Source organism: Pimephales promelas, chromosome 7 (assembly GCF_988280905.1).
Source record: "Pimephales promelas chromosome 7, fPimPro1.hap1.1, whole genome shotgun sequence".
NCBI classification, from domain to species: Eukaryota; Metazoa; Chordata; class Actinopteri; order Cypriniformes; family Leuciscidae; genus Pimephales; species Pimephales promelas.
The window spans coordinates 20680741-20707390 of NC_142775.1; the positions used below are offsets into that span (position 1 = coordinate 20680741).

General features: G+C 35.9%; 1 protein-coding gene across 4 annotated transcripts; it reads left to right on the plus strand.

The window, feature by feature from the left end:
- The first annotated feature begins 2102 nt into the window (after positions 1-2102).
- Positions 2103-25770, plus strand: abi3bpa (ABI family member 3 binding protein a). 4 transcript variants are annotated; one of them, XM_039655944.2, is made up of 22 exons: positions 2103-2365; positions 6027-6206; positions 6279-6347; positions 7426-7555; positions 8459-8640; positions 10022-10068; positions 10161-10206; positions 10293-10370; positions 12198-13520; positions 15403-15483; positions 15962-16117; positions 18067-18135; positions 19545-19586; positions 19692-19805; positions 20069-20158; positions 20256-20465; positions 21412-21517; positions 21771-21850; positions 23381-23410; positions 24264-24422; positions 24492-24614; positions 24699-25770. In XM_039655944.2, exons 1-22 carry the CDS (start codon positions 2293-2295, stop codon positions 24812-24814), a joined length of 3504 nt encoding a protein of 1167 aa, XP_039511878.2. In that variant the 5' UTR covers positions 2103-2292; the 3' UTR covers positions 24815-25770. The 4 variants fall into 4 exon arrangements, with proteins under 4 accessions (XP_039511878.2, XP_088989331.1, XP_088989332.1 ...); XM_089133205.1 differs by lacking the exon at positions 15403-15483 and having other exon boundaries at positions 12198-12762; positions 15966-16117; XM_089133206.1 differs by lacking the exons at positions 12198-13520; positions 15403-15483.
- Positions 25771-26650: the final 880 nt, after the last annotated feature.

Below are 26650 nucleotides of genomic sequence, written 5' to 3' on the forward strand. Positions count from 1 at the left end.
GCCTTAAGCTTGGATTTTCATAGGTTCCCACCTGGCTTTCCTGCTTTTGTCTCCTCCCTAGCTCCTCCAAACACAATCACCACCACCCTAGTCTCTTCCGCCATCATCTTCTCCTGTTTCTTGCCCTTCGTTAGCCTCTTGTCCACCTCCAGAGCCCCCACCCTTCCTCCTTACATGGACTTATTGTGTAGTTATGGCATGAGGACACTCTTCTTGGGATTTGGGTGTAATGCTAGGGTTATGGTTGTCATTGTGTTTAGTTTGGTTCTGTTCTGTTCCTGTTTACCTGTGTTTCTTTGGTTGTTAGTTTATATGGTTGCATTCTATTAGTTTCTCCTTTAATTTATTATTAAATAATAAAGTCCTTAGACACCATTGCTTTATCAATGTGCCCAAGGTAAAACAGGCATCTGCAGAATAATTACCAGAAAATTGCCAGGGGTCCCATGATCAGATCCTCTCTGCCCAAAGTGATCCCTGTTTCCCTGACATCTCAAAGTACGACTCTTAAACATGTGACTGCTGCCAACAGCAGAAAACATTCCTGAGAACAATGTGGAAAGATTGATCCCCTCATCTGTCACACATAGGATTAAGCAACTGAAAAGTCCTTGGCCTCATGTTATTATATGCACAGTGTAATTCATGAATATATCATTCATATTCATATTTAGACGACTGGTCCTTTACTGCTGAAGGCTGGGTTTTGTGCGTCTGTTTGTGATGTAGTTGGCATTTTTATAATGAAACATCTGTGCTGAATTTTCAATTATTTGTCCTGAAACACCTCCAAGAGCAAGTAGGGGTGAAAAAATTGGAAAACTTCTGGTCACTTTAGACAAAAACAGCAGTAAATAAAATGCTGTTATGTAGTTATAACATACGTTATAACATATGTTATACATTTGTTATGAAGCCCATAAAAGCACTTTTGTGCAACATGTAGATCAGACAAGATAAAGGCTGCCTCAGTAATTTAGCAAGTAAGCATTAAGCTGATGAATTTAACCAGAACAACTAAATAAAATTAATGTTGTTTTTAACAGTGTGTCAGTTGACAGTGTGTCAGGACCATAACCATACAATATAGCAAAAGTTTGGGGTCAGTAGTCAGTTTTTTAAAAGAAATTAATGCTTTTATTTTGCAAGGATGCAGTAGTTGATCCAAACTAATATTTTTACATTGTCGCTAAAACAATATTTCAAAGAAATGCCAAACTTTTTAGCTTTATATTCTTCAAAGAATTATCTACAGCCAGCATATTATAATGTATTCTTAAGGATCATTACACTTAAGATTGAAGTAATGGCTATTGAAAAATAAACTTTGTCATCGTATATTAATCAGCCTAAATTTTTAAATTAAGTTATGAAGCAGTTATTTTAAATTATAATACTATTTCACAATATTACTGTTTTTATTTTTGATTAAAAATCCAATCCATTCAAACTTTTGAACGGTAGTGCAGACCACTATTAGTACAATTCTTAAACTATTAAATTAGGTAAATACTCTGAGCTTGAACACCCTGGTTTCAACATCTCATTCTTTTGCCAACTGACCGCAAAGACTTTAGCAGTGAAATTGTTGAGTTTAACAAACTCTAGCAGATTATAATCAATTGTTTGGTCACAATGATTTGCCAACTGTATTTTTAAAGATTTACTGTTTGTTTGAACCATAATTAATTATTAGGAGAAATATTGCTGAGAATGACATGTTCAAAAGCCTTCTAGACATATGCTATAAATAACATTATTTTGTAAATTGTTAACATGTTCATTTTATTAATGAATGAATTCCATTCAGTCTTCAAACATTTTTTCATGTTTTTCTTCATGTTTTTCATGTTTAGCTGTGGTTAAATAGATTTAGTCAGAAAAATGAGTAACATATGGTATTTGGTGTGTTTGTGTGTGTGTGTGTGTGTGTGTGTGTGTGTGTATATATATATATATATATATATATATAGAGAGAGAGAGAGAGAGAGAGAGAGAGAAAGATAATCTAAATGTTTAACAATAACAATGTGACATAGGTCCCTCCCTCTTGTTAATAATCCAGCATAGATGGTGCAGTCGTACAATCACACACACCCATTTCCAAAACACACAAAATCATACCACAGTTTCTCTCACAGAGTGTCCATTGACACCTGATCTGAGATCACTTTAAAAGACAAGGAGAAAACATATGATTCATGAAAGAACAACTGCAAAAGTTTAAAGAAAAGAGGTTTGAGTGGACTTTATGAGCTCTGTATTGTTTTCTCTGAGGAAAAAAAGGACAACATGCAAGCCTTCCTCCTCCTCTTCCTCTGCGAGATCTTGCTGCTGAGACAGACCTCCGCAAGCACAATGATAGGTACCAAAACAACGCAATTCAACTTTCTAGATAAGTTCAATATACATATTCAGGCAATAACGATATGAGCAATATCAATATTTATGAATTATTGTTTATTTGAAGTGTTACAGATTTTTCTCTTTCTACCTGTAATGATGACTAGGGGAAAATCTAAATGCTTGAAACTTTTAAAATGAATTGCATGCAGAGGGTAAAAGACTACCTATGCCTAATGTAATGGAATATTGTGAAGCCGTAAGTCTGGTATGCTGTGGATGCATGGTGTTGGTTAAAGGATGCAAGCTCAGCTGTTGTCAATATATCTGAATATTCTTTTATTTGTATTTGGGATAATGCAATAATTCACTGCAATTGTGACTATTTTAGGACTTAGTAGCCTACATTTGAAAGAATTTATTGTGTAAATGTTTTTGTTTAATCATAAATAATTGGTTTTATATTAACAGTGAATATTTTGAAAGTCTTGAAGGTCATTTGAATTAATTTGTATTGACTGTCAGTAATGGATTCTACTGAAATTGCAAAACAAATATATTGTGTTTATATCTTTTTATTGGCAGCAAGTACAAGGTCACATCAGGAGGCAGATTTTTTGTGTGTGTATCTGTTTCCTGTTAAAGATTAAATCTGTGTGTGGTACACAGAGTTCATGAAAGCGGAGAGTATGGGAGTTGGTTGAATGTGGATTAATTTAGTTTACTTTTAGTTTCCTTTGTGCAAAGTTTCCTTTCCTCGACTGTTGCAAGTTGTGCAGACAGACATAAAGCATATTATAATAATTAAAAATTTAACGCCATTAAGCATGAGCTGCTCATCATATGGGGGTGTCTTGTTGTAAAGCTGCGCTCATGCTAGACTAAACACTAGACAAATACTAGACACAATTTCTACGGGCGCTGCAACGGTTGCAAAATGATGTCAGGTTCTCCAGCATCTTTTTTTTTGAAAACATAATTCAACCACATAACACATAACAAATGTGCAATCTACTTTACAGCAACACTGCAGATTTAAAGTTTGCATTCTTTTAATTCAGTTAAAAGGTCACTCTGCGGTGTATCAATACTCCATTGGTCTAGTCTTCTCATGATATGAATTTGCTTGTCAGAGTTCACCAAACTTGAATTTTGGAACCCAACGTAATGAGAAACTTCTTTGCTTGTACTTGTGTTTCCTGTTCCCCGCATTCGCATGTGTTTGAATGGAAGCCAATGGAACGAAAAGTGTAGTGTGACCGCCCCTTAACACACCTCAACATCGACTAATTATCCCATCTGTAAGGTCACTGAGGTTCACTAAACCAAAAAAGTACTATAATTGCTATGAAAATCCCTGTCTGTCAATTCATTGTTGTCGTGCTGTGCATACTTTTCCAAAGTTTTTTTTATTTTATTTTGGTGACATTGCTTTCTCATAGCTCAGAAAACTTAAAGGGGACCTGTAATGCAAAATTCACTTTTACATGGTAAAAGTGTTTCGCCATGCGAGTGTTGGGCTTGTTTAGCATGTTGGCCCTCGTGAGTGTTGGGCTTGTACATCAGTGCATAATACAGCCATGTTGTGCGTTATAAACAATTGATGGGTAAAGTATTTTTAAAATGCACTCTAAAAATCTGAATGATTTGTAATAAATAAATATTAGTGATATTTTGAAGTGCCCACGACAATAATATCGTGCATGTTCATAATCGGCATAGGTTATATTGTATTGGCGAATACCGGCACATGTCGGCTTTAAAAAGCATGCAGATAATACTTTAATGATGATGAAGAACTGCAATGACCGTGATAGAGATAATAATCAAATCCAAACAGATTTTAGTTTTTGGAAGTGTAGCTATCTAAGGCATTAAATGTTGTAGAGCAGCAACTCATTTGCATTAAAGGTACATGCACAAAAACATTATGTTTTTCCTTCCACTCAAAAAATGAAGACAAATTAAGATATTTTTTTAATTAAATCGGAGCCAGTTCTGTACTCTCCATTGACAGCTAAGCAACTACCACTTTGGCGCTTCAAAAAGTCATAAAGAGATCCTAAAACTAATCCATTAGAGTCATTTAGTCCAAATTTTCTGAAGACACACGAATGATGACATTGATCAGCGAACATAAATAGAAGCTCAACCGAACCTGCTTGACTTGACAACAAACCTCTTGCAGGAGCTCAAACGTGCTGCAGAACACTAGAATGAACCTCATTGTTTCTTGTATGAACATGCTTGAGCTTCCATTTACCAGAACTGATGAATGTTTATATGTGAATAAAAGCCTAAATTAAATCTGTTCAGTTTATAAAGTGATCATGTCTCTTCATACATTTTGGACCACTCAATTCATATGGATGAGTTTTACAATCTTGAAGTGTTAAGTGAAAGTTGCTTAGCTGTCAATGGAGGGACAAAAATCGCTCAGATTTTATTAGATGGATTTTGTTTTCTGAAGACGAACGAAAGTCTATTGGGTTTGGAATGACATGAGGGTGAGTAAATAATTAATGACCCACCATTTTTGAGTGTACTATCCCTAGCAGCACAAGTGTTTTTAACATTGAAATAAGAAAATTACTTGACACCACATCAGCATATTAGAATGATTTCTGAAGGAGAATGTTAGACTGGACTAATGGTTGCTGGAAAGTTCAGCTTTATTTCTTTTTCAAGTAAATCTCTTATAAAAAGTAGAAACTACATTTTAAAACGTTTTAAATGGCAATAATTTTTCACAATATTACTGTATTTTCTTCTTCAAATAAATGCACCCTTGGTAAGACCTTTGAAAAACATGAAAACATGTGATCAACTCCAAACTTTTTAATGGCAATGTAGCTCTGATAATTTGGTTTTGGAAGAATTTGATGAGAAATGTTGAAATTCATGATGAAATCTCAGACTTTTGATAGCACTTTTTTTTTTACTTTATATCTTGGCAAATCTATATGACAATGCTGTGATCTCTTCTGAAACTAAAGGACAAATATGCGTGAAGCAGGAGGAGAAGTCCTGCTTAATTTGTTTTTCATTTATTCTCACTGCCGTCTAGTAGAAATCATTCTTCAGTTTCATATTCTATGGATGACAATGTTTAAACAAACACGCATGCAACAAGTGTTTTCTCACGTTACACCCACACATGGTTTCTGACATGAAACAGAGCAGTTTATCTGCTGATTCCTCTGGGAGTGATACAGAAACCAGCTCTGATGTAATAAATGGGTTGTTTGTGTGATCTGAAGCTCTGTGCTCAATGCCAGGGGTTTCCCTCAGCTGTGACCACTTTCTCTGGCATAGGACACCATTTCATCATTCATTCTTCAGAAACACACCACACATTTATGAGAAACAAACCACAGGGGTGTTTGTGTTTTGTTGTCATAGTTCGCAAAACTAGGAAATTTTAATGGCAGAACATGATGTTTGCGTGGGAGATATTGCTGGCGGCAAGTGCATGGACGCATGACTACAACACTTTCAGTTACACTGTAGAAGCATAGCTTTTGGAAAGAGGAAAATCTGACACTGGACTGATTGTTTTTACAAATCTCTTGGCAGAAACGTTGTAGATACAGTCACATGACTGCTAATATCCCTAGCTGAAGTTATAATGGAAAGGACTGAACTGAATCTGACATCACTTTTCCTGTGTATTTGAATCCTAGAGCAAAGACACAACATGAGGGTGCGTATCAGCACTGTTGGAGACACCATTGTATTCAAGTTCATTCGGCCCCACGTGGACAGCAGACTGGAGGGATATATCCTGGGCTATGGCAGTAGCATGCTCTCCAAACAATTAATTCATCTGCCCGAGGATGGACAACCCTTTGAGACTGAGATAGGTACCATCTTTCTCTTTGGCCCTCTTTCATAGAGTTTGTTGTTTATTTAACTGATTCTCCTCTATTTTCTAGATGCTGAGCCCAAATATCTTATTGCGGTACAATCAAAGAAACCTGAGGAACCTAGGAAACAATGCACAGGTAAGATCAACCGATACATCGCCAAAGTCGATCCTTGATTTTAAAATAATACTGTTCTATGTTGCCGACTATGTCATATTCATGCCATTTTCTCTGAGCTGTATGTAAAATTAGTGTTACCTTGTCTTTATGGTAAAAAAAAACATGATTACAAGTGCGCACAAATCTACCAGATTTCTGAGTGACATTACAGTGTTTACTTCCTTTTTATTAATATACTCGTATTTTTAAACAATTTCTTTGTGAAAAAAATACTGTAATAGGATTGCAAAATCAATTGCCATCTAAAATAGAAGCATGTTTGTTTTAAAGATTTTTACATTTATTTTCCTATTTATTTCTCATTTACTAAATATTAATCAAAATAAATATAAATTATATACATTATAGTATATCGACATCGGCCATCAATAAACCAATCGGTCGTCCACACGGTACCACAAATGAAATTTGAGAACAATTACAAACAGCATCTGCACTTTCAGTTGCCCCAGAAACTATTTATAGAAGATTGTACAACTTGTAAAATGAATCTTATAATTGCATTGGATTTGCTTCTATACAACAGTTTGAGAAGTCAATATTGAGTCAATAACTTGTTGCTTCTCTGCTGAAAATTGTCCTAAATGTGGTCAAAGCTATTTTGTCTTTATTCTGAACGAATCATTTGAAGACTTCATATAGTAAATGACATAACTGTGTCCCAATTTCCCTATACTTATACTGACACTTTATAATAATTGTAAAGTAATAAAGTACTTATAAATCATTTGAAAACTATTAATTTATAGTTAATTGATAGCTAATGTATTGTAGTCTCTACATTGTTAGTATATTAATAGGCTGTATACAAATAATGAATTCTTAATTCATTGTCACTGTAATTAACCAAATTATTACAGTACAGCAGATGTTGATGTACTGTAGGAACATGTTGCACATGGTGAAATTCTGTTCACCATTGGAATAAGAACTTCACAACCGTTAGAAAACTACATTAAGTGTGACTTAAGTCTCCATATTTGTTGGCCATTAGTATGCAATAAACTTGAACTGATTACTGACTTGTGACCTGCAGGGAAAGTGGATCTAGATAAACCATTAAACGTTGTGATCGGCTCAGTGACACAGTCGTCGGTGCTGCTGTCCTGGGGGACACTAACCACCTCAATCATGGATTCCATTCTGGAGGACTGTATTGATGAAGGGTATGTGTCCCTACACGTCTATGTATGGATATCCATGAACCGTGTGGGTGTTATCTGGATTTATTCAGATTTAATGGTGTTGACCGTCTCTCAAGATGTGCGATTATTTTACTGACAGAAGACACAGAGCAGGTTTAGGACGATGTGTGCAGATGCCAATGTGGTGGCAAAAAAATTCCATCTTTTGTATTTGTAATAAACTAATGATGTTTTCTATCTCCAGTTAGTGTGTTTATGTCACGATTTGGTCTTGTCTCTAGCTGTCACGTTTTGGTTCGTTTCATTGACTGTAGGTCTGTTCATGTCATGTTCCATGTCCATCATGTGATTCCCTGTTTGTCATGTGATCCTGCCATGTGTCTTGTCATTGGTTAATCGTTCATTGTTCACAGGTACCCCTGTCATTAGTCTGTGTATTTAAGCCCTTATATGTTTGCCATGTGTCTTTGTCAAGTATTGTTTCCTGTAACCTCTGTTGTGTGAGTCTATGTCCACGGTTTTGTTTCATGCCACGTCATGCTTCTGTTTTATGTTTTGATTTTGTTGTATTGTTACTTTTGGATAAATACTGCACTTGGGTTCTCACTACAACTTATCTCCAGTGGATCCTTAGAGTTTATTGAGAGTTTTACTGTCCTTGTGAGGACATATGATCTGCACAATGTAGGCAAAACCTGACCCACACACTCTCCTTCCTTGGACACGTTAGTGGAAAGCTTGACCTCAGCCCTCTACAAAACGTTAAATTTGTTAAAAATACATTTGTAAAATCTGGGTTTTGCCAATTAGTGCCATATCGAAATTATTGCAATATCATTTGTTTCATTTGACTCTTAATACTGCCAATTTAAATTAAGTCATTTTCTAGAGTCTGGTTTTCTTTTTTTTTTTGTCTCCTCTCAGACAGTTCACAGTGCGCTACAGAGAGAAAGAACCCAGCAATACCTGGAACTACCAGACCTGTCCATCCACCAGCACCGTCATCGACAACCTCAAACCAGATGCTCTGTATGAGTTTGCGGTCCGACCAGACACTGACAAAAACATTGGAGCCTGGAGCCCACCAGTCATCCATAACACAGCTGGTGTGTCCCACTACAGATCATCATCAATTTGGTCTCACTATGGCTATAAAACTCTTTACAATATTCACAATTTTATACTAAGAACACTTGAGGAAAAGAATCATCAAAATTGAGATAACTCCAATATCTCAGTTGTTTGCCCTAGATAGCAATTATATTAAATGGAAAGGCATGAAGACTTTTGCTTAAAGGGATAGTTCACCCAAAAAAAGAAAATTCTTTCATTAATTACTCACCCTCATGTCGTTCCAAACCTGTAACACTTTCTTTCATCTTCAGAACACAAATGAAGATCTTTTTGATGAAATCTAAGCCAGTTCTGTAATCTCTGTAAAAATACAGCTACGCAACTACCGCTTTAATGCTTCAAAAAGTTCATAAAGAGATTGTAAAAAAATAATCAATATAAATTGAGCAGTTTAGTCGAAATTTGGAGGGATCTAAAGAAAGCTCTCAGATTTCACCAAAAAGATCGATAACACTTTACAATAAGGTTCATTAGTTAGCCTAAATTAGTTAGCATGAACAGCACTTGTACAGCATTAATCTTTGTAAATGTTAATTTCAATATTCACTAATACTTTATTCAAATCTTTTTAACATTAGTTAAAGTGCTGTGAATTAACGTGAAGAAACAATGAACAGCTTTATTTTTATTAACAAACATCAACAAAGATTAACAAATGAAGAGTTCAGATGCAAAAGCCTCTAAATGCCATTTGAAATTTTCTTCTTTAATGATGATTTTTATCAAACTTGTATATTTAAGTTCAGTAATTTCACTTAAATGGCAATGATAATTACCTATTAATTGTTATTTAAGTGAAATTACTGAACTTACATATACAAGTTTGATAAAAATCATCATTAAAGAAGAAAATTTCAAATGGCATTTAGAGGCTTTTGCATCTGAACTCTTCAAATACAGTAACAAATGTATTGTTCATGGTTAGTTCATGTTAATACATTAACTAATGAACCTTATTGTAAAGTGTTACCAAAAGATCATTATTTGTGCTCGGAAGTTGAACGAAGTTCTTACGGCTTTGGAACGACACGAGGGGGAGGAATTTATGATAGAATTTTTGGGTGAACTATCCCTTGAAGTCTATTCTTCTGTAGACAGAATTTCTTCAGTATTTTTCTTCTGAGAAAAAGGCGTTAGGAATGTGTTTATCATGTCTCTCATGTGAGTCATAGATTTTAATATATGTTTGTCATCAGATTCTGAGCTGTGCTCTACAGCTACATCTACTATCTACAGTACATCATTTTATATTTATAGACCCTTATTGAGTCAACAATATCTGACACAAAACTGATACTTAAACGAAATGTATGTAACTGAAAAGTAACTGTATTTTTTCCTCAAAAAATACAGATCAAATAATAGAGCCATTTAATGAACTGATCAAGGCGAAGGTTAAAGTAAGTATATACAGTAGCTGTGCTTTAGGAACAAACCGTTTATTCTCCTTTTCTCTCTCTTTTGTTAACCTTGGATGTTTCTTTTTAAACAGAAGCCAGTCTTAGCAGGCCAACCATCATTCTTGCCCCCTGTGCCAGGTTAATGACTGCTTTTTCCATCCTAAACACAGTCACTGATATGAATAATTAATAAATATGTAATGAATTTTCCTGCCACTTTCTAGTCTCAAACAACATTACCCAGACAAGAGCAGCTCCTCTCCTCAAACACACTGGCCTTCCAAAGCCATGGAAAACTACAGGTAAATTTCACCTTTGAAGCCAAGCATAATATGTTTACGCTATAATATGCATAATATGTGCTACGTATTTGGAACCCCTAAAACGAAATGCATATGAATGATCACAAAATTCAAGATATGTGGGTTAAAAAATATAATTAATCGATATCAGACGAAGAGTGCCATGTCAGTTTTTATCCTCCAAAATCAGCATGATTAAAATATGATATTAAGTTACAATAGTTTAATAAACAATAATTTAATTACATACAACAAAATGTTGCAGAATAATGTAATATATGAACGAATAATAGCCTTTAAAGAACCTTTGTGCCAAAAGGGTTCTTTCTTCTCATTATAGAACCTTTTTTATAAATGTCCTTTGAGTAAAGAACCCTATGCTACATATGAAGAGTTCAGATGCAAAAGCCTCTAAATGCCATTTGAAATTTTCTTCTTTAATGATGATTTTTATCAAACTTGTATATTTAAGCCCAGTAATTGCACTTAAATAACAATTAATAGGTAATTATCATTGCCATTTAAGTGAAATCACTGAACTTAAATATACAAGCTTGATAAAAATGATCATTAAAGAGGAAAATTTCAAATGGCACTTAGAGGCTTTTGCATCTGAACTCTTCATATATAGAACCCTTTTTTTTTCTAATAGCATGTAGACCTTGGAAATAAATGGGGCTATTGTGTATTCTTACCCAATGTTGTTTTATTATGTCTACAATTTTCAAAAAAGTGTCAAAATGGAGATATTCACCGTATACATATAAATTGCTCTACATTGTCTCTTGCTGTTCAACATCTTTTAACTATTTTTTTGTGATATATTTTCAAAGCTGTCTTCTCCAATGTCTGGTTTTCAATAGTTTTTTTTTTTTCCTCTATTATAAGTAATTGTTTCTATATCTATCCTCTTATTGCGAAAAGGTCACATTTACCTCTCTTACAAAAACGTTTTTACAACTACACACCTGGTTTTCTTTATAAAACAACATTAGGCCTATAACTAAAATGACAACAAAATAGTTTTTTTGTTAAATGCTTTTGTTAACCTGCGTTAACTCATATCAATTCTCCATCTATGTAAAAAACTAAACCAAATTCCTCTGTTTTGTGTCTGTGTCCCGAATTGATTTAATTGGACCTCTTGGATTTCACATGTAGTGGGTCCCCTGTCAAAGATTTCAAGATAAATTCCAAATAAATGTCTTTCACATTTATCAAAACTCTGTGTGCCAGATTAGACTTTCCTGAGAGAGGGAAAAACTGAAGGAATTTTTTATAGCATTGTAATGTATTGTCCTTCTTTTCTGTAGCTGACGGCATTAGGCAGTTAAAAAAAACATGCATTTATGTAAACGAAATTTAACTAATGACTATAGTTACTTTTCTTCTATACAAATTAACAACGTATTCTCACCCCAAGGCGTCACCTTTGACCATGCTTCAATATTTGACGTTTTAGGCGCCCTTTTTAGACGCGATCCTACGGCGTCATCTAACTGACGCTAAAGGAAAGGGTCAGTTAGATGACGCGGTTAGGTTTAGGTCTGGGGTGGGGGTAGAGTTACACGCGATCCTAGGGCGTGATCTAACTGACACTAAATGGCGCCTAAAGCATCAGATATTGAAGCATGGTCAGTTAGGTGACGCCTTGGGGGTGAGAATGGGCTGAAATTAATTAAAATATAACAATGTACTTATAACTTCTGTGATAGGAGTTCTACATTTCTCATTATCAACAAATGGACATAAGTGCTTCTTATTTCTGTTTTTGTACTTGACCTTTACCATATATGTTTGTCATACATATTGTGTCTGTTCCTCCAGTTTCGTTAATAGGGGCGGAAAATCCCACAACAGCTCCTGATGATCAACCTGCCTTGAATGAGGCCCTTAGTTCCACTCACACACCTATATTTCTGGCCATGCCAAAAACCACAAGCACAGTTCGAACTCAAAATCCCACTAGTCACCTTAGCACTACCCAAACAGATCCTTACACAGAGCAACATACTACTTTAACCCCACATCAACCTACGACAACTCAGCCAGAACCTTCCACAACCAAACTACAAACCAGCACAACCCAACCACCACCCACTACAACCAAAACATATACCATCAAAACACAGATCCCAGTTAAAGTTCAACCATATACAGCCAAACAGCTACTGAATACAGCCCAACAACAGTTTAGTGAAACAACACCTAGTTCATCAACAACCAAACCACCACTTCACCAAACCCAACAACACACCACAAGCACTGTCCAGGAACATCCCTACCCAGCTAAGAAACAAGACACCATAACTCAAGAGAGTCTCCATACAAGGAAAATTCAGCCCAGTGCCAAGCTGCATCGGTTGACCACAACCCAACGTTCACAAGGCACGTCCAAACACCGAACCACTCACACTTTCTCAAAATCCACTCCCTATTACCAGTCCAGAACAATCACACATTCTGAACAGCCAAACGACAAACCAACAACAGAACCGAATTGGTCCACAATTGTCCATTCTCCAACAAACACAGCTTTGAATTTACCCAAAACTTTAACAAACATGCAGAATGGATTAGAGTCACAGCAGACTACTGATTTGATCAGACAACCAGTATTTAGCACTAATCCATCTATCAATGAAGGATTTTCTGCATCCCATATTTCCACAACTGAAGATTTGCCTCTTAAACTTAACACTAATCCATCTATCCCTGAAGAATATTCTGTATCCCGTATTACCACAACTGAAGATTTGCCTCTTAAATTTAGCACTAATCCATCTATCCCTGAAGAATATTCTGCATCCCAAATTACCACAATTGAAGATTTGCCTCTTCCCAAAAACGTACAGGAACTGACTCCACACCCTATATATCCTCTCACTTTTTGGCACCAGCCCCAACTCACCACCACAACACAACATTCAACAACTACAAAACAGCAAGCTAGCACTGCCAAATACAACCCCAAAACGTATTCCCAAGTTGAAAACCAACCACCTAACCCTGAAGAACAGTTGCCAGGTACCCAAAAAACCCCACCAAACCTGACACCTAAAACTGCTTTCATCAAATCCGATGCTATTCAAAACTCACCCGTGGCGGAGAAGGTAACAGTGAGGATGAGTCAACCAGGTCCACCAGAGGGTAACTTCTCCCCTAGACATACGTATAGTATAGAAAAATATTAGTTCTAGTAAATTGAATTGTAGCCATCTGGTAAACTAAAATGTTTCCTGGTCCAATCTAACACAGTCTCATCCCAAAAAGTCATATAACTGACGTCTTGCGACGTCTTTTGACCATACGTCAATATCCGCCTTTTTAGGGCCCCCTTAAACGTTGGTAGATGGCGATCCCGGGCCGTCATACAACTGACGCTTTACCTTTAACGTCAGTTAGGTGACGGGTTAGGTTTAGGGTTAGGTTTAGGTCTGGGGTAGAGTTAGGATCCCATAACCTCATCTACCGACGTTTAAGGGGGCCCTAAAAAGGCGAATATTGACGTATGGTCAAAAGACGTCCCAAAACGTCAGTTATATGACGTCTTGGGATGAGACCGGGTTGTCCAATCCTGCATCTGGAGGGCCACTATCCTGCAGAGTTTAGCTCCTAGCCCAAAATAAAGTAAACACATCTGAATCAACTAATTAAAGGAAAACTCTGGAGCAAAATGAACCTTTGGTCTAATAAAACATCTGTACTTAGTCAACTGTTCTCTGAGATTTGTTCACATGATAATCGAATGTAAAGAGTTTTAAACTGTTTAAATGCTAGTAATTGGGGCATTTACTAAGTAAAAAGAAATCGCTAGTCTATACCACTAACAAGGCTCAAAATAGCCCCTCACTAACACAGTAACATAATGAGGGTCCCTACATGTAAAACGAAGCATTGAGGACTTTGTAAGTGTACAGACCGTTTAATAAGAAGATACTTTATGAAGACAGTTTCACTTTGTGTATACAGACAGCCATGAACGCCGTGCTTAGTGATCTGAACTGTATTAACTTCAGCAAACTTTTGAACTTTATGAACGGCGTTCAGGGATCGACTTATCGAGACTATTTTCTAAGATGGCTCCTGTCTGTATACATGAAGTGAACGGTCTGTACACTTACAAAGTCCTCAATGCTTCGTTTTACATGTAGGGACCCCCATTATGTTACTGTGTTAGTGTGGGGCTATTTTGAGCCTTGTTAGTGGTATAAACTAGTGATGTCTTTTTACTTAGTAAATGCCCCCAGTACTGGCATTATACGCTAAACAATTTTTAGAGATAAACTCTTCACATTCGATTATCATGAAAACAAAGAGAACGATTGACTAGGTACTGATGTTTTATTAGACCAAAGGTTCATTTTGCGCCGGAGTTCTCCTTTAAGGTCCTCTGGATTACTAGAAACTTCCAGGCAAGTGTGTTGGGGCAAGTTGGAGCTAAATTTCGACGGAGATTGTCCTTCAAGGAGCAGGATTGTTTTTCATTCATTATTATGCCTTTTTTGGGGGTGGGGTGGGGGTGGGTTGCCAGAAATTACTTTAAAGTCCCCGTGAAATCAAAATTGAACCTATTTACTTTGTTAGCGCATATTAATAGTCTTGTGGTGAACAATTAATCCGTGCAAGTGAATATATATTAAAAAAATGTTTTACCTTAGTAATCTTTAATTAAAATCTGAAAAGTTACTTCCGGTCTGGAACGGTTTCTTTTTCTGATGACGTACGTTTCACAGTTTGGGTGGGGAAACGCTTAACCACTCCCCTCAAACCGTTAGTTTGCTATGAGCGAGAGATGGAGAGGAGGAGCGCTAGAGTAAAACCCTGCCCTCTGTTCAATATTCCGTTTCACTTGGAAATACGTCACAGCACTGGAGAAAAATCGTTTGCTACTTCCGGTTCACGGGGACTTTAACAGTATGGATAACCTAGACAGGCTAAAAGCTATTGGTCAGGGATCTTCTGAAAACATTATCATTACAATATGTTTAATTTTGTATGAGACTTATGTCAGTCTGCCTCTGTATGTCAGCTAGTTCCCAGCCAAAGCCAAAGGATGAACAGCTACTATCACTGCCAACACTTACAAATGAGGTGGCCAGTAGGAATGATGGTAATGATGTCAGCTCCAGTTTTACTCCTTCTAACTGTGCTGTTTGTCACCTGTCCGTATTAACCGCATATATCTTCATTGTACACAGTATCGTTGTGATTGTCACCACCACTTCCAAATGTCATCCTGCTGGGCAATGCTATTACCACCTCACTAGAGCTGAAACAGCCCCACCACTTCCCCTCAATCATCTTTAAAACATCACCTACGGCACCAACTCTCACATTACCATGCCATGCGTTCAACTCAAATGCCTGACTACTTCATCCACTCTTAAAAACAATGCCACTGTCATAATGCTGCGCACACCATTTCATACTATCTTCACTTCTAGATTTGTTGGCTTCTGTTTTTGGATAGCTGGAGCTCTTTTGTGAGCTTCCCAGATACATCCCAATTCAGTCAGTCAACAATTCTGTTGACATAATCTTTAATCATGTTCTCTTTCCCATCACTGACTGTGTTTGTGTTTATCTAGGCAGAGGTATCTTCCGTAACCCTTCGGTGTCCCGCCCCTTGGCTCGAAATGTTACACAGAGACTGAGGCCTCATGGTCGTGTCCCTCTGATTTCCCCTACAAAGACTTTCAGGCCCCCCCCTGTGTATCGTAACTCAACTCTCAACAGGAAAAGGGGTATAAAACATTGGCAATCTTTGCATTGACACAAACACAAAGACAGTTTTTCTTTTAATTGGGGCCTTTAACTGTTCAGTTTTCCTTTCATACTTCCAAAGATCTATCCAGCCATCCTTACTTTCATTAATTCATTCCTTCTGTCAATAGTCTAACTGTTTTATTAGACTCTTTAAATGTCATTTATTGTGCAAATTCATAAATCTGTAGCACTAGGGCTGTTTTACACAACATGCAAACGCAGCAGCTGATGCACACACTGCAATGTTTCTAAATAGAAAATAAGGGGACTTTAGGTTACTGCCATGTGTATTTATTTTAATTATGGGCAAAGAAGGGCCACATTTACATTCAAAAGGTAGTTAAGTTATAGTTATATTTATTTCCATTGTTTTATTTATATCCATTAATGTATTTACAGGGGTCATAAACTGGCTTTTTAAAATTTTATTATATTGTTGTCTGAGGTCAACTTATGAGGTTTGCTTGGTTTTTGGATTCAAAAACATCAAAATGAATGTGTAATAGGTATTTTCTACCCTAGTTTTATAGCTCAAAAATTCTCGGTTTTTATGGGAGTTTCGCACTGAAGACTTGGAAGTAAACGCCCACTTCTGTGAGTGGATATTATGAGTTTCAACTCACTCGTCAGTGCACATGGGGAATGATTCGCCCATGTTCGACCCAGAGTCCGTGCGTTGCACCATTCCTGTCGGATTGAATATAGACGCCTCATCACGAGGTAGGCCTATGTTATTTAGCTATGAATCGGTGGGCGGGGCTAAAATGGCCGTGTTGAAGTAGGGGTTGATCTTCTTCTGCGGGGGTGGTGTTTTATCCTCTTTGACGTCATAGTTCATCACCACTTTGAAAAACGAGTCGTTTGCTGAGCCTGGTGTCAATAAAAGCTTTTATTGGACTAACAAGGACGTTTTCAGTTCTAAAACTTAGAAGATATTCTTAAAATATGATGACCTCTTAGATGTCAAAAGCTCAAGGAAAATTATAAAAGCCTAAATGGCAAAAGTACATCTTTTGTCTGAATCCTGTAACCTGTTAAAGGTGCTCTAAGTGATGTCACATGTTTTTTAGGCTCAAACATTTTTTGTCACATACAGCAAACATCTCCTCACTTTCCGCTAGCTGCATGTACCCTAAACACACTGTAAAAAAACGCGGTCTATGCAGACAACCCAGGCTCCACAAATGGCAACAAAAACAAACTGCGGCAACCCGCTCCACGAAACATAACAAAGTGTTCCAGCCAATAACTGACAAGAAGGCCCTGGGGGTGGGGTTTGGGGGGTCAGTGCAGATGAGGAGGAGGGAGGGTCTATCTAGCCTCCATTTTGTTTGAAAATATTTTAAACGCCAACAAGAAGTCACGTCACCTGACATCGCTTAGAGCACCTTTAATATGAAATATTTAGTTTTACCTCTGTGTATATAGAGACAGTATATATATAGCCTACTTTGTTATGGATGTTAAACTTTCTCAGTTGATTGAATAGGCTTTTGTATATATCTACACATTCTCCTTTGCCTGTGGTTTCTCTGTTGGGTTTTAGATTCATTTCTTTAAGGGACTCTTAGGACCTGTTGACAAGATTCATGTTATCTAAAGGGAAACCCACACACAGTCTCTTTCTGCCAGAAGTCTGTTTCTCATCCTTTCCTCCTCACACACACTGCCATTTAATTCTGCACTATACAGCTGATTACTCCTGCGACACCTGATATTACAGCTGAGCTGAAACTAAACATTTCAACATTTTAGTCTTTTTTTTTCCCTTCACATCTGGTCTCACTCTTACTCTTAATATTTATCAAAACACTCCTTTACTCATATTATTGTTTTACAGAGTTTATGTATGCTTTTTGACACATTTGTTTGTCATTTCCATTGAATGAAATGGGTTTGATCATAACAGTCTTTTGTCTCCTGACAGTGCCTCATGGTGAGCGCCATATAGGCCTTTCGGCGGCCAAAACTCCGAAGGGTCCCAGAAAGCAACTTGGTAAACTCTTTCATGGATTTTAAATGCTAATAGTTTCTCGTAAGGGGGGGTTGCAATATATCCATTACAGTCTTTGTGATGTTATTGTAGTTTCAAAGCCTGTTGTGTTCTTCAGTTTTGAGTGATTTTGTAGCCCCTGTCCCAGAAAACTGTGAATCTAATTGTGTATAGTGCTAGACTGGATACAGTTTTAACATATCGTTTAAGCTAGATGTCACTGTTTGGTAGAAAACATCTCTTGTGTAGAGAACGATTCCCTTGCAGCTGCATTTCATGACAATTCTAGGCCAAAGAAAATATTTATGTGCTGTTCATGTCATAATGGATTTTCAGAGCTTATGGTTCTTTGGAAAAGCATGGCAGATCATGAGCATGGACCCTCTCTCACTTTCTCCATCACCTTCTCCCAACCAAAGACAACACTGAAACTAAATAATAGAGAATCAAATCCCTCTGTCCTTACCCAATTGCTCATCCCATCCATCCAATCCAATCCAACTTATATTCGAATGTCTACTGCCCTGAACACTTTTGGCAGATATATGATTACTTGAGGAAAATGTGAAACTGTTTTACATTCATTCATTTTTTTTTTTCATCCTAAATTAGATTCATGAAAATGATCTGGAAGGTTTTGCGGATCACATATTGGAATAATAGACCATTAAAATGAGCTGTTGGAAATAATCATGTTTTGAGATTGATTAATTGACAATATTTGGTCAATATATTATTTTAGACTTCTATTTTGAGTGAATATCCAGAATTATTGCAGTGTAGATCTGCACTCCATCATAGCATTGGTCCCGCACTCTAAAAAATGCTGGGTTGTTTTAACCCAATTTTGGGTCAAATATGGACAAACCCAAAATGTTGGGTTAAAAATGTAATGTAAAAATTTAACCCAACGGCTGGGTTAGTCCATATTTGACCCAAAGTTGGGTTAAAACAACCCAGCATTTTTTAGAGTGCGTGGAGCTGTTCTTGGAGACGTTGCAGTCGTGAGAGTCTGGACAGCATTAAAGGATCCCATTTGGCTCTCACAATCCCCTGACTGTGCGGACATTAGCCTGATGTCATGCGGTATTTTTTTTTTTTAAATTCCAACCATGTGAATCTTATTCGGAACATACTTTTCCTTCACTTCTAAATGATAGTCAGTGCAGTGTTTTCTGGCCTTGGACATTCATAGTAATGTGAAATAGCTGTTCCTTTACGCTGATATTATTTTTAATTGAAAACAAAATGAAAAGGACAAGGACAATGATAAAAGACTTGGCTCTCTTTTTTTGTTTAGACTAATCTCAGCCACAGCATGAGTTTATGGGTTTTAATGTTTTCATTGGGCCCTTGATTAACCAAAAACAATTTTCCTTTATATCCTGCTAAACTTATGTTTTCTTTTACAGTTAAGACAAAGCTAAACCAGGTTTCAGAGACTAAAGAAAAGGGTGAGGACACTGACAGATAATTATATCAAAGTCGATATGTCGGCAGTCTTGATGTGCATATATTTTGTTGCCAATTAACAAAACACTTTCTATGTTAACTTTTAGAAAAGATTATTGATCTGAAGCAGATGGACCCAGTCCCAGATCTGAAACCTCTAGTTCCTCCCACTACTGCAAAAACAGACAAGCAAGAGACAACACCACAATCTGCTTTTGAAGGTATGGTATAATCCATGTTCGTACACTCTAAAAAATGCTGGGTTGTTTTAACCCAACTTTGGCTCAAATATGGACAAACCCATCCACTGGCTTACATTTTTTCATTACATTTTTAACCCAACATTTGGGTTTGTTTATATTTGACCCAAAGTTGGGTTAAAACAACCCAGCATTTTTAGAGTGTACATTTATAGAAACCTATGATGACACACTGGAAACTGAAATTATAGTTGGAGTCTTGATCTTTTGTCTTTGAATCTTAGGCAGTCGTTTTCACACCAGCGACAACTCCTCTGTATTCAGTCCTCATCCCCTATCTGAGGTGGATGCAACGGGGAAGAAACGTTTTGTAGGTAGGTATATGGGTCGAAATAATTTATTGAGGAATTTGAGGGCTATTTTCAAATTCAGTCAATTTTTGACAAGTCGTCGCTTGTCGTCTTTTTGCAGCGCCTCATGTGATCTACAGAACTGACAAACGCCCGGAGGAACCCTGCTCTCTCACGAAGTCTCTCAGCTTATTTCCTGATGAGGAGGTGGTATACATGAATGTCACTGGCCCACCCAAGACCCCTCCATCCAACCTTACTGTAGTCACAGTAGAGGGATGCCCCTCTTTCATCATCCTTGACTGGGAGAAAACAGACAATGAGACCACAGGTAGACTTAAAATAGAAAACTAGCCACAAGCTAGAGACAATATAGAAGTTGGTGATGGACAATTTGAGAAATGAAAGGAAAAAAATGCCCAATCTGACAGCTGTAGGAATGCAAGTTCAGAGTGATAAATGACAGATTGTTCCTTTTCGGGTGAACTACCCCTTTAACTCTGGAATGTGGCAAGCCTGAAAAATATAGTTTATGTAGCATTGGTTTGAGCTTAGGAAAATTTATGATACCATTGTTGTCAGATTATATTTTGGATTTGAAATATGTCTTTGAACGGTATACCCTTGACAAATCTTGACAGATTTTTAGTTTTTTTTATCCATTCCACCAGCAAGTAGCTGTAGTTTTATGCCCATTACCTACATGAAAAATAACTGCCCAAGAGAGGTGTTGCCAAGATGGCCGCCAAGTGTACTGGCTTGCCTTAAGGCTTTGCTTAGACTTACTTTAGTTTGATTTAACAAGATACATGAGATATAAAACATTTTTAAATCTGCCATTATTTACTCATTTTAAAATAAGTAATTGCAAACCTTACATGGAAAAAAAGGATACACACTGCCATTCAAAATTTTGTCCGTAAAAAAATTCTCACTGAGGCCAGATTTATTTGCCCCAACCCCACAACACCCACCCAACAAACATTTATTTTAATAGAAATCGAATTAAATAGAAAATATTTCTATTTATATTACATTTATTTTAAATTAATTGATTAATTTAATGCATGTTAATTTAAAAAAAATAAATAAATCTTACTGACCCAAAACATTTGACTAACACACACACATACACACACACACACACACACCATTAAATTATATTGAATGCAATAAACCAGCTCAGACGTTCTGGAAAACATCTCCTTTGTTCTATTAAAGATGTGAAATGACAAATTCTGTTTTTGTTTTTTTTGTTTTTTTTGTGGTCTCAATAGAATATGACGTAGTTTCCTCAACCAAGGGTCCACATGGAGAAGAGGTGTCCATCCAAACAACAAATCAAACACATACCGCTGTGGAGAACCTGAAACCAGAGAGCAGGTATGAACACATACCATGTTCTGTGTCACAGACTTCCTAAATTAAGCTAATTGTAATTACATACACATTAACTCATAGACCTATTTTAAAGAGGTGTTAAAGCAGATTGGAATTAAAGCCATCATTTAGTCCTTTCATGAAGCAGTTTTCACTGGCCTTCAAGGTCATAATATTTGTACAGTACATCTAAATAATAATGTCTTGTTGTCTAATACTATTGGTTAAGAATTGTTTACTCCATTTTCACTTGCAGTTATGAATTCAAAGTTACACCCAAAAACGAGCTGGGTGCAGGCCCAACCAGTGATCCAGTCAGGTTCAGTACTGAGTCAGGTAAGTGGAAGAGAAATGTTAATGGCCTAAGACATGACTTCATTGTGAAAAAATTGTGTGTGTAAGAATATCAGGGATAAGCCCCTGGGCTCCAACCACAGTATGTTCTGAGATCATTGTGAAGTCATCTCATCCAGTGAATCTGAGCTCTATTTGTCCCAGAAGTGTCACCAGGCCAATTGTATATCAACAAGAGAAGCATTAATGATATTACTTCAGAGTCACTCTTTTCCATTACAAAAAATCAATGGCATGTGAAGCTCTTAAAAAGAAAACAAACACCATAAAACCAGTCTGCAAAACTTTTGTGCTGTTTAAAGATGTTTGAAGTCAGACAAGAGCTTTGTGTGAAAAACAGACCTCAATGCAAATCATTCGAAAGCACCGCAAAGAGTCACAAGTTGCGTGAGAGCCCATTGTGTTTGATGTCATTAAACAATTTAAATAGACTCATGGAATAATAGAGTCAGGCAGGCTAAGGTAACTTAAGAACAAAAGATCGATCTCGCAGGTGTGTGGAATTGGCAATGAACCATTGCTGGAATGTATATGTATAGTTAGCATATAAGCATTACTGTCAGCAGCGAGAGTAATGTGGCTAATGTGCCTAATAGTTCCAATGTGTTCACTCTTCTGTGTCTATTGAAGTAATTTAGGTAAAAAACACAGCACTGGGGCCCTGATAAACTGCCAGAATATAATAATAACCAGGATATCTGACACAAGCTCTGGAAAATTGAACATCACAAAGGACAACTCAGGGGAATTTCCTGGTGCTTTTTTTTTGGTAACTTTGTTAGAAATAAGTCCAAAAACATGCTGTTTTGATATATTCAGACCTTGAGTGGAGTTATTTACCATATCGTCTGACTTATGTTTAAAGTAGGAATTCTTACCTTTGACAATTATGTGTTTGGATCAACCTTATTCACATATGTAAAGTTTCATAGTGGATATGAAAATAGTTCATTTAATACATTTTTTGACATACACTTGCAACCTTTGGGCTTTAAAATAAATTAACACTTTTATTCAGCAAGGATGTGTTACATTGATCGAAAGTGGCAGTAAAGATATTTATAAAGATTTATAGATGTACAAAATATATATTTTTAAATAAATGTTGTTTAATGTTTGTTTTTTAAACATCATGAAAAATATATTACAGTTTTCACAAAAATATTAAGCACCACAGTTTTTAAAATTGAAAATAATAATAAATGTCGCTTGAGCACTAAATCAGCATATTAGAATAATTTCTGAAGGATCACGTGACACTGAAGACTGGAGTAATGATGCTGAAAAATCAGCTTTGCCATCTAGGAATAAATTACATTTTAAAATATATTTAAATAGAAAATAATCATGTTTAAATTGTAATAATATTTCACAATATTACTGTATTTTGACCAAGTAAATTCAGCCTTGGTAAGCAGAAGAGACTTCTTTTGAAAACAAACATTAATGAAAAATCACAAAATATAGATTATGAATTAAGTTGGTTTGCATCATGTTTCTTCTGTATTGCAGCTGATCCTCGCGTAAGTGAAATCCCCACTGGTAAGTATTTCAATCCAAGTAGGTAAAATACAAACACATATCGGTAACACTTTACAACACGGGTGCACTAATATGCATTAATTCATGCTTAACTAATGCACAGATAATCATGAGTTAATATATAACTCATGAAGAACTAAACCCTTAATAATGATTACTGCATCAGCAACTAATAAAGAGTCTATATGATTAATAGATTAAGTAATACACAAATTTCGATTAATTCAATGTGCCATTGTGTATTAATTCCTTAATACTATATTTTATTAACTAATAGTGTAAATTAATGTGTTAATTACCACAATTAGTCAAAGCTATGCACTTCAACTTCTAGTTGTCTGCTTTAATTAATCATTAGCTAACGATTTGCAAAGGTATCATTATGTTATGACTTTACTTGTTGGGGCACATCATTATTAACTAGTTATTTAGCAATTGTAGTAATTCGCACATGAATTAATTAACAATGCAGTAATTAATTATGTATTAATGCATATTATTGTACCTGTCATATTATCTGGAAGTTGAAATACAAGGCTTTGGCTCATTCTGGTAATTAACATATTAATTGACACGAGTTAAAAAAATGAGTTATTATGGAATTAATCCACAATTACATATTTAATTAATAACAATTCATGTATGAACTAATACATTAACCTTATATACTCTTAATTAGTTCATAATATGGTAATCATTAATGAATAGCTTAAATAAACATTAGTTACACATTAATTCAGTATTATCTGTGCATTAGTGCACCCGTATTGTAAAGTGTTACCCATATATCTATACAAAATGTACACGTCTAATGTAGACATGTAAAATGTCTAAACTATATGGGCTCTCATAGGTAAAAATGCCATCTGGTCATCGTTTACGTTCAAAGCCGACTCATACTCAGAGTGCAATGGCCAGCAGTTCATAAAGCGGACCTGGTACCGCAAGTTTGTGGGTATCCAGTTGTGCAACTCTCTCAGATACAAAATCTACCTGAGCGACTCTCTTAAAGGTCAGTACCAACCATTTAAAGACTCACCAAATATTTCTGCAAAAACTTACTTTTTAATTCTTTCTTCAGGGAAGTTCTACCACATAGGAGATCAATCAGGGTATGGGGAGGACCACTGCCAATTTGTCGATTCGTTCCTGGACGGACGAACAAGTGGTCCTCTTCCGCAAAACCAATTACCACCCAGACAAGGTTTCTTCTATAACATTTTAAAAAAAAACAAAAAACATAATAATCACAGACAAAAGATATGATGATTTCTCCTCTCTTATCAAGGCTTTTTCAGGGCCATGCGTCAAGAGCCAGTCAATTTTGGGGAGATCGGAGGAAATTCCATGATCAACTATGTGGCCTGGTACGAGTGCGGGATACCCATTCCCGGGAAGTGGTAGGACCTCGAGGAGCATATGGAAGACATGACGGATAAGAAAAAGCAGTTCCAATGGAAGAACCTTTTTTGATTGCGTACAGACAGAGTATGTATCTCTGTTTTTTGGTTATCGAGCACATATAGAATTATTTATACTGAAATCTCAAACAGTGCAGCAAATGCACAGAGCTGAATAAATGTTACCATTGAGAATAGGCCTATAGGGAAGCAGGCTCCCTTAAAGGCTAAATAAAGGTGTATATTATTTATCAAAATGTTGAATATGCCACCTAAACAAAGGCAATATTTTTAAAGCTCATGTTCTATTCTTCCATACAATTTTTGTTATAGCTCAATTATTTAGTGGTGGGACTCATTTGGGATGATGAACTGGTGCTTAGGAGTTGCCAAAGTAATTTCTAAAGGTGGATTTTCTCCCAGTAAACAGTCCTTTTTTGGATCTTGCAAGTGTTGTGCAAAAGTTACCAGGTTTACTGGCTTTATATGGTCATGGCAGGAGTTGAACAATTGGACATATCTGTAGTGTTTCAGTTACACTGGTCCCATGTGAAGTCTTTTGGGGTTGCTTTTAAAATACTGTGTATTTTAACATTTATCTGGGTGCAATGCTTTGCCCCTAGACTTTCATTCTAAGTGCTTTGACCATTTTTTTTTCCATATAGAGTTTTTTTCTGTTATTTTTTGTGAAACACGCTGTTAATAACATACTGAACCCAGAATATTCCTTCAACAGCTCAAACTCGACATTAAACAAGAAATTTAAAGAGTAGGCCTTATAATCCAAGCTATGCAGCTTTTCCATTAATTGTTGTAATTGTACTGTTTTTAATGTCAGAAATGCAATATCACCTTAACAAGGAAGTCTTTTGTTTTGTACAGAAGTTCAGTGACTGTAAAAAAGTTTTTACATTTAAATTTTGATTTATCTGCTTTACTAATAAAAGCACAAGCAATCTATTTAGTTTTATGATTTTTTTTTGTGGCTGTAATTTAAAAAAAAGAATTCAATAGTTTCTGAATCTGATATATAAAAAAAAAGATATGGCCTGTATTCAGTATATATTGATATATATATATATATATATATATATATATATATGAAGAGTTCAGATGCAAAAACCTCTAAATGCCATTTGAAATTTTCTTATTTAATGATTATTTTTTATCAAACTTGTATATTTAAGTTCAGTAATTTCACTTAAATAACAATTAATAGGTAATTATCATTGCCATTTAAGTGAAATCACTGAACTTAAATATACAAGTTTGATAAAAAATCATCATTAAAGAAGAAAATTTCAAATGGCACTTAGAGGCTTTTGCATCTGAACTCTTCATATATTGGTGTATATATATATATATATATATATATATATATATATATATATATATATATATGTTGTAATCCTTAAGGTGTCTAGAAAAGGAATTTTGATGTTCCCCGCACAAATTTTTGTCCCATATGTGATTTTTTGTATCATCTTTTGTGTCCGTGCTTGATTTTTGGCTGCGGAAAATGAAAACTTTAAATCTACATAGAATCTGAACAATACATCCTACAGACACAATCTACCCCATTTTCTCTTCGTCTTTGCATGAGGAATTGATAGATATGAGGATTGTCTTGATTAGATTAGATTGTCAATTGTTGCACATTAAAAATATAACATAGATATTTTAATTAAATAATACATTTTAAGATACAACGTGTTCAAAAATATGCATTAATTAAAAATCACATCATGTAATTGGATTCACTGGTAATGGCGCCCGCTTACTTCCGGTAGTTTTGCCGGATTCGTCTATACTCTTTGGTCTGAGTTTCAAAATTTCAGAG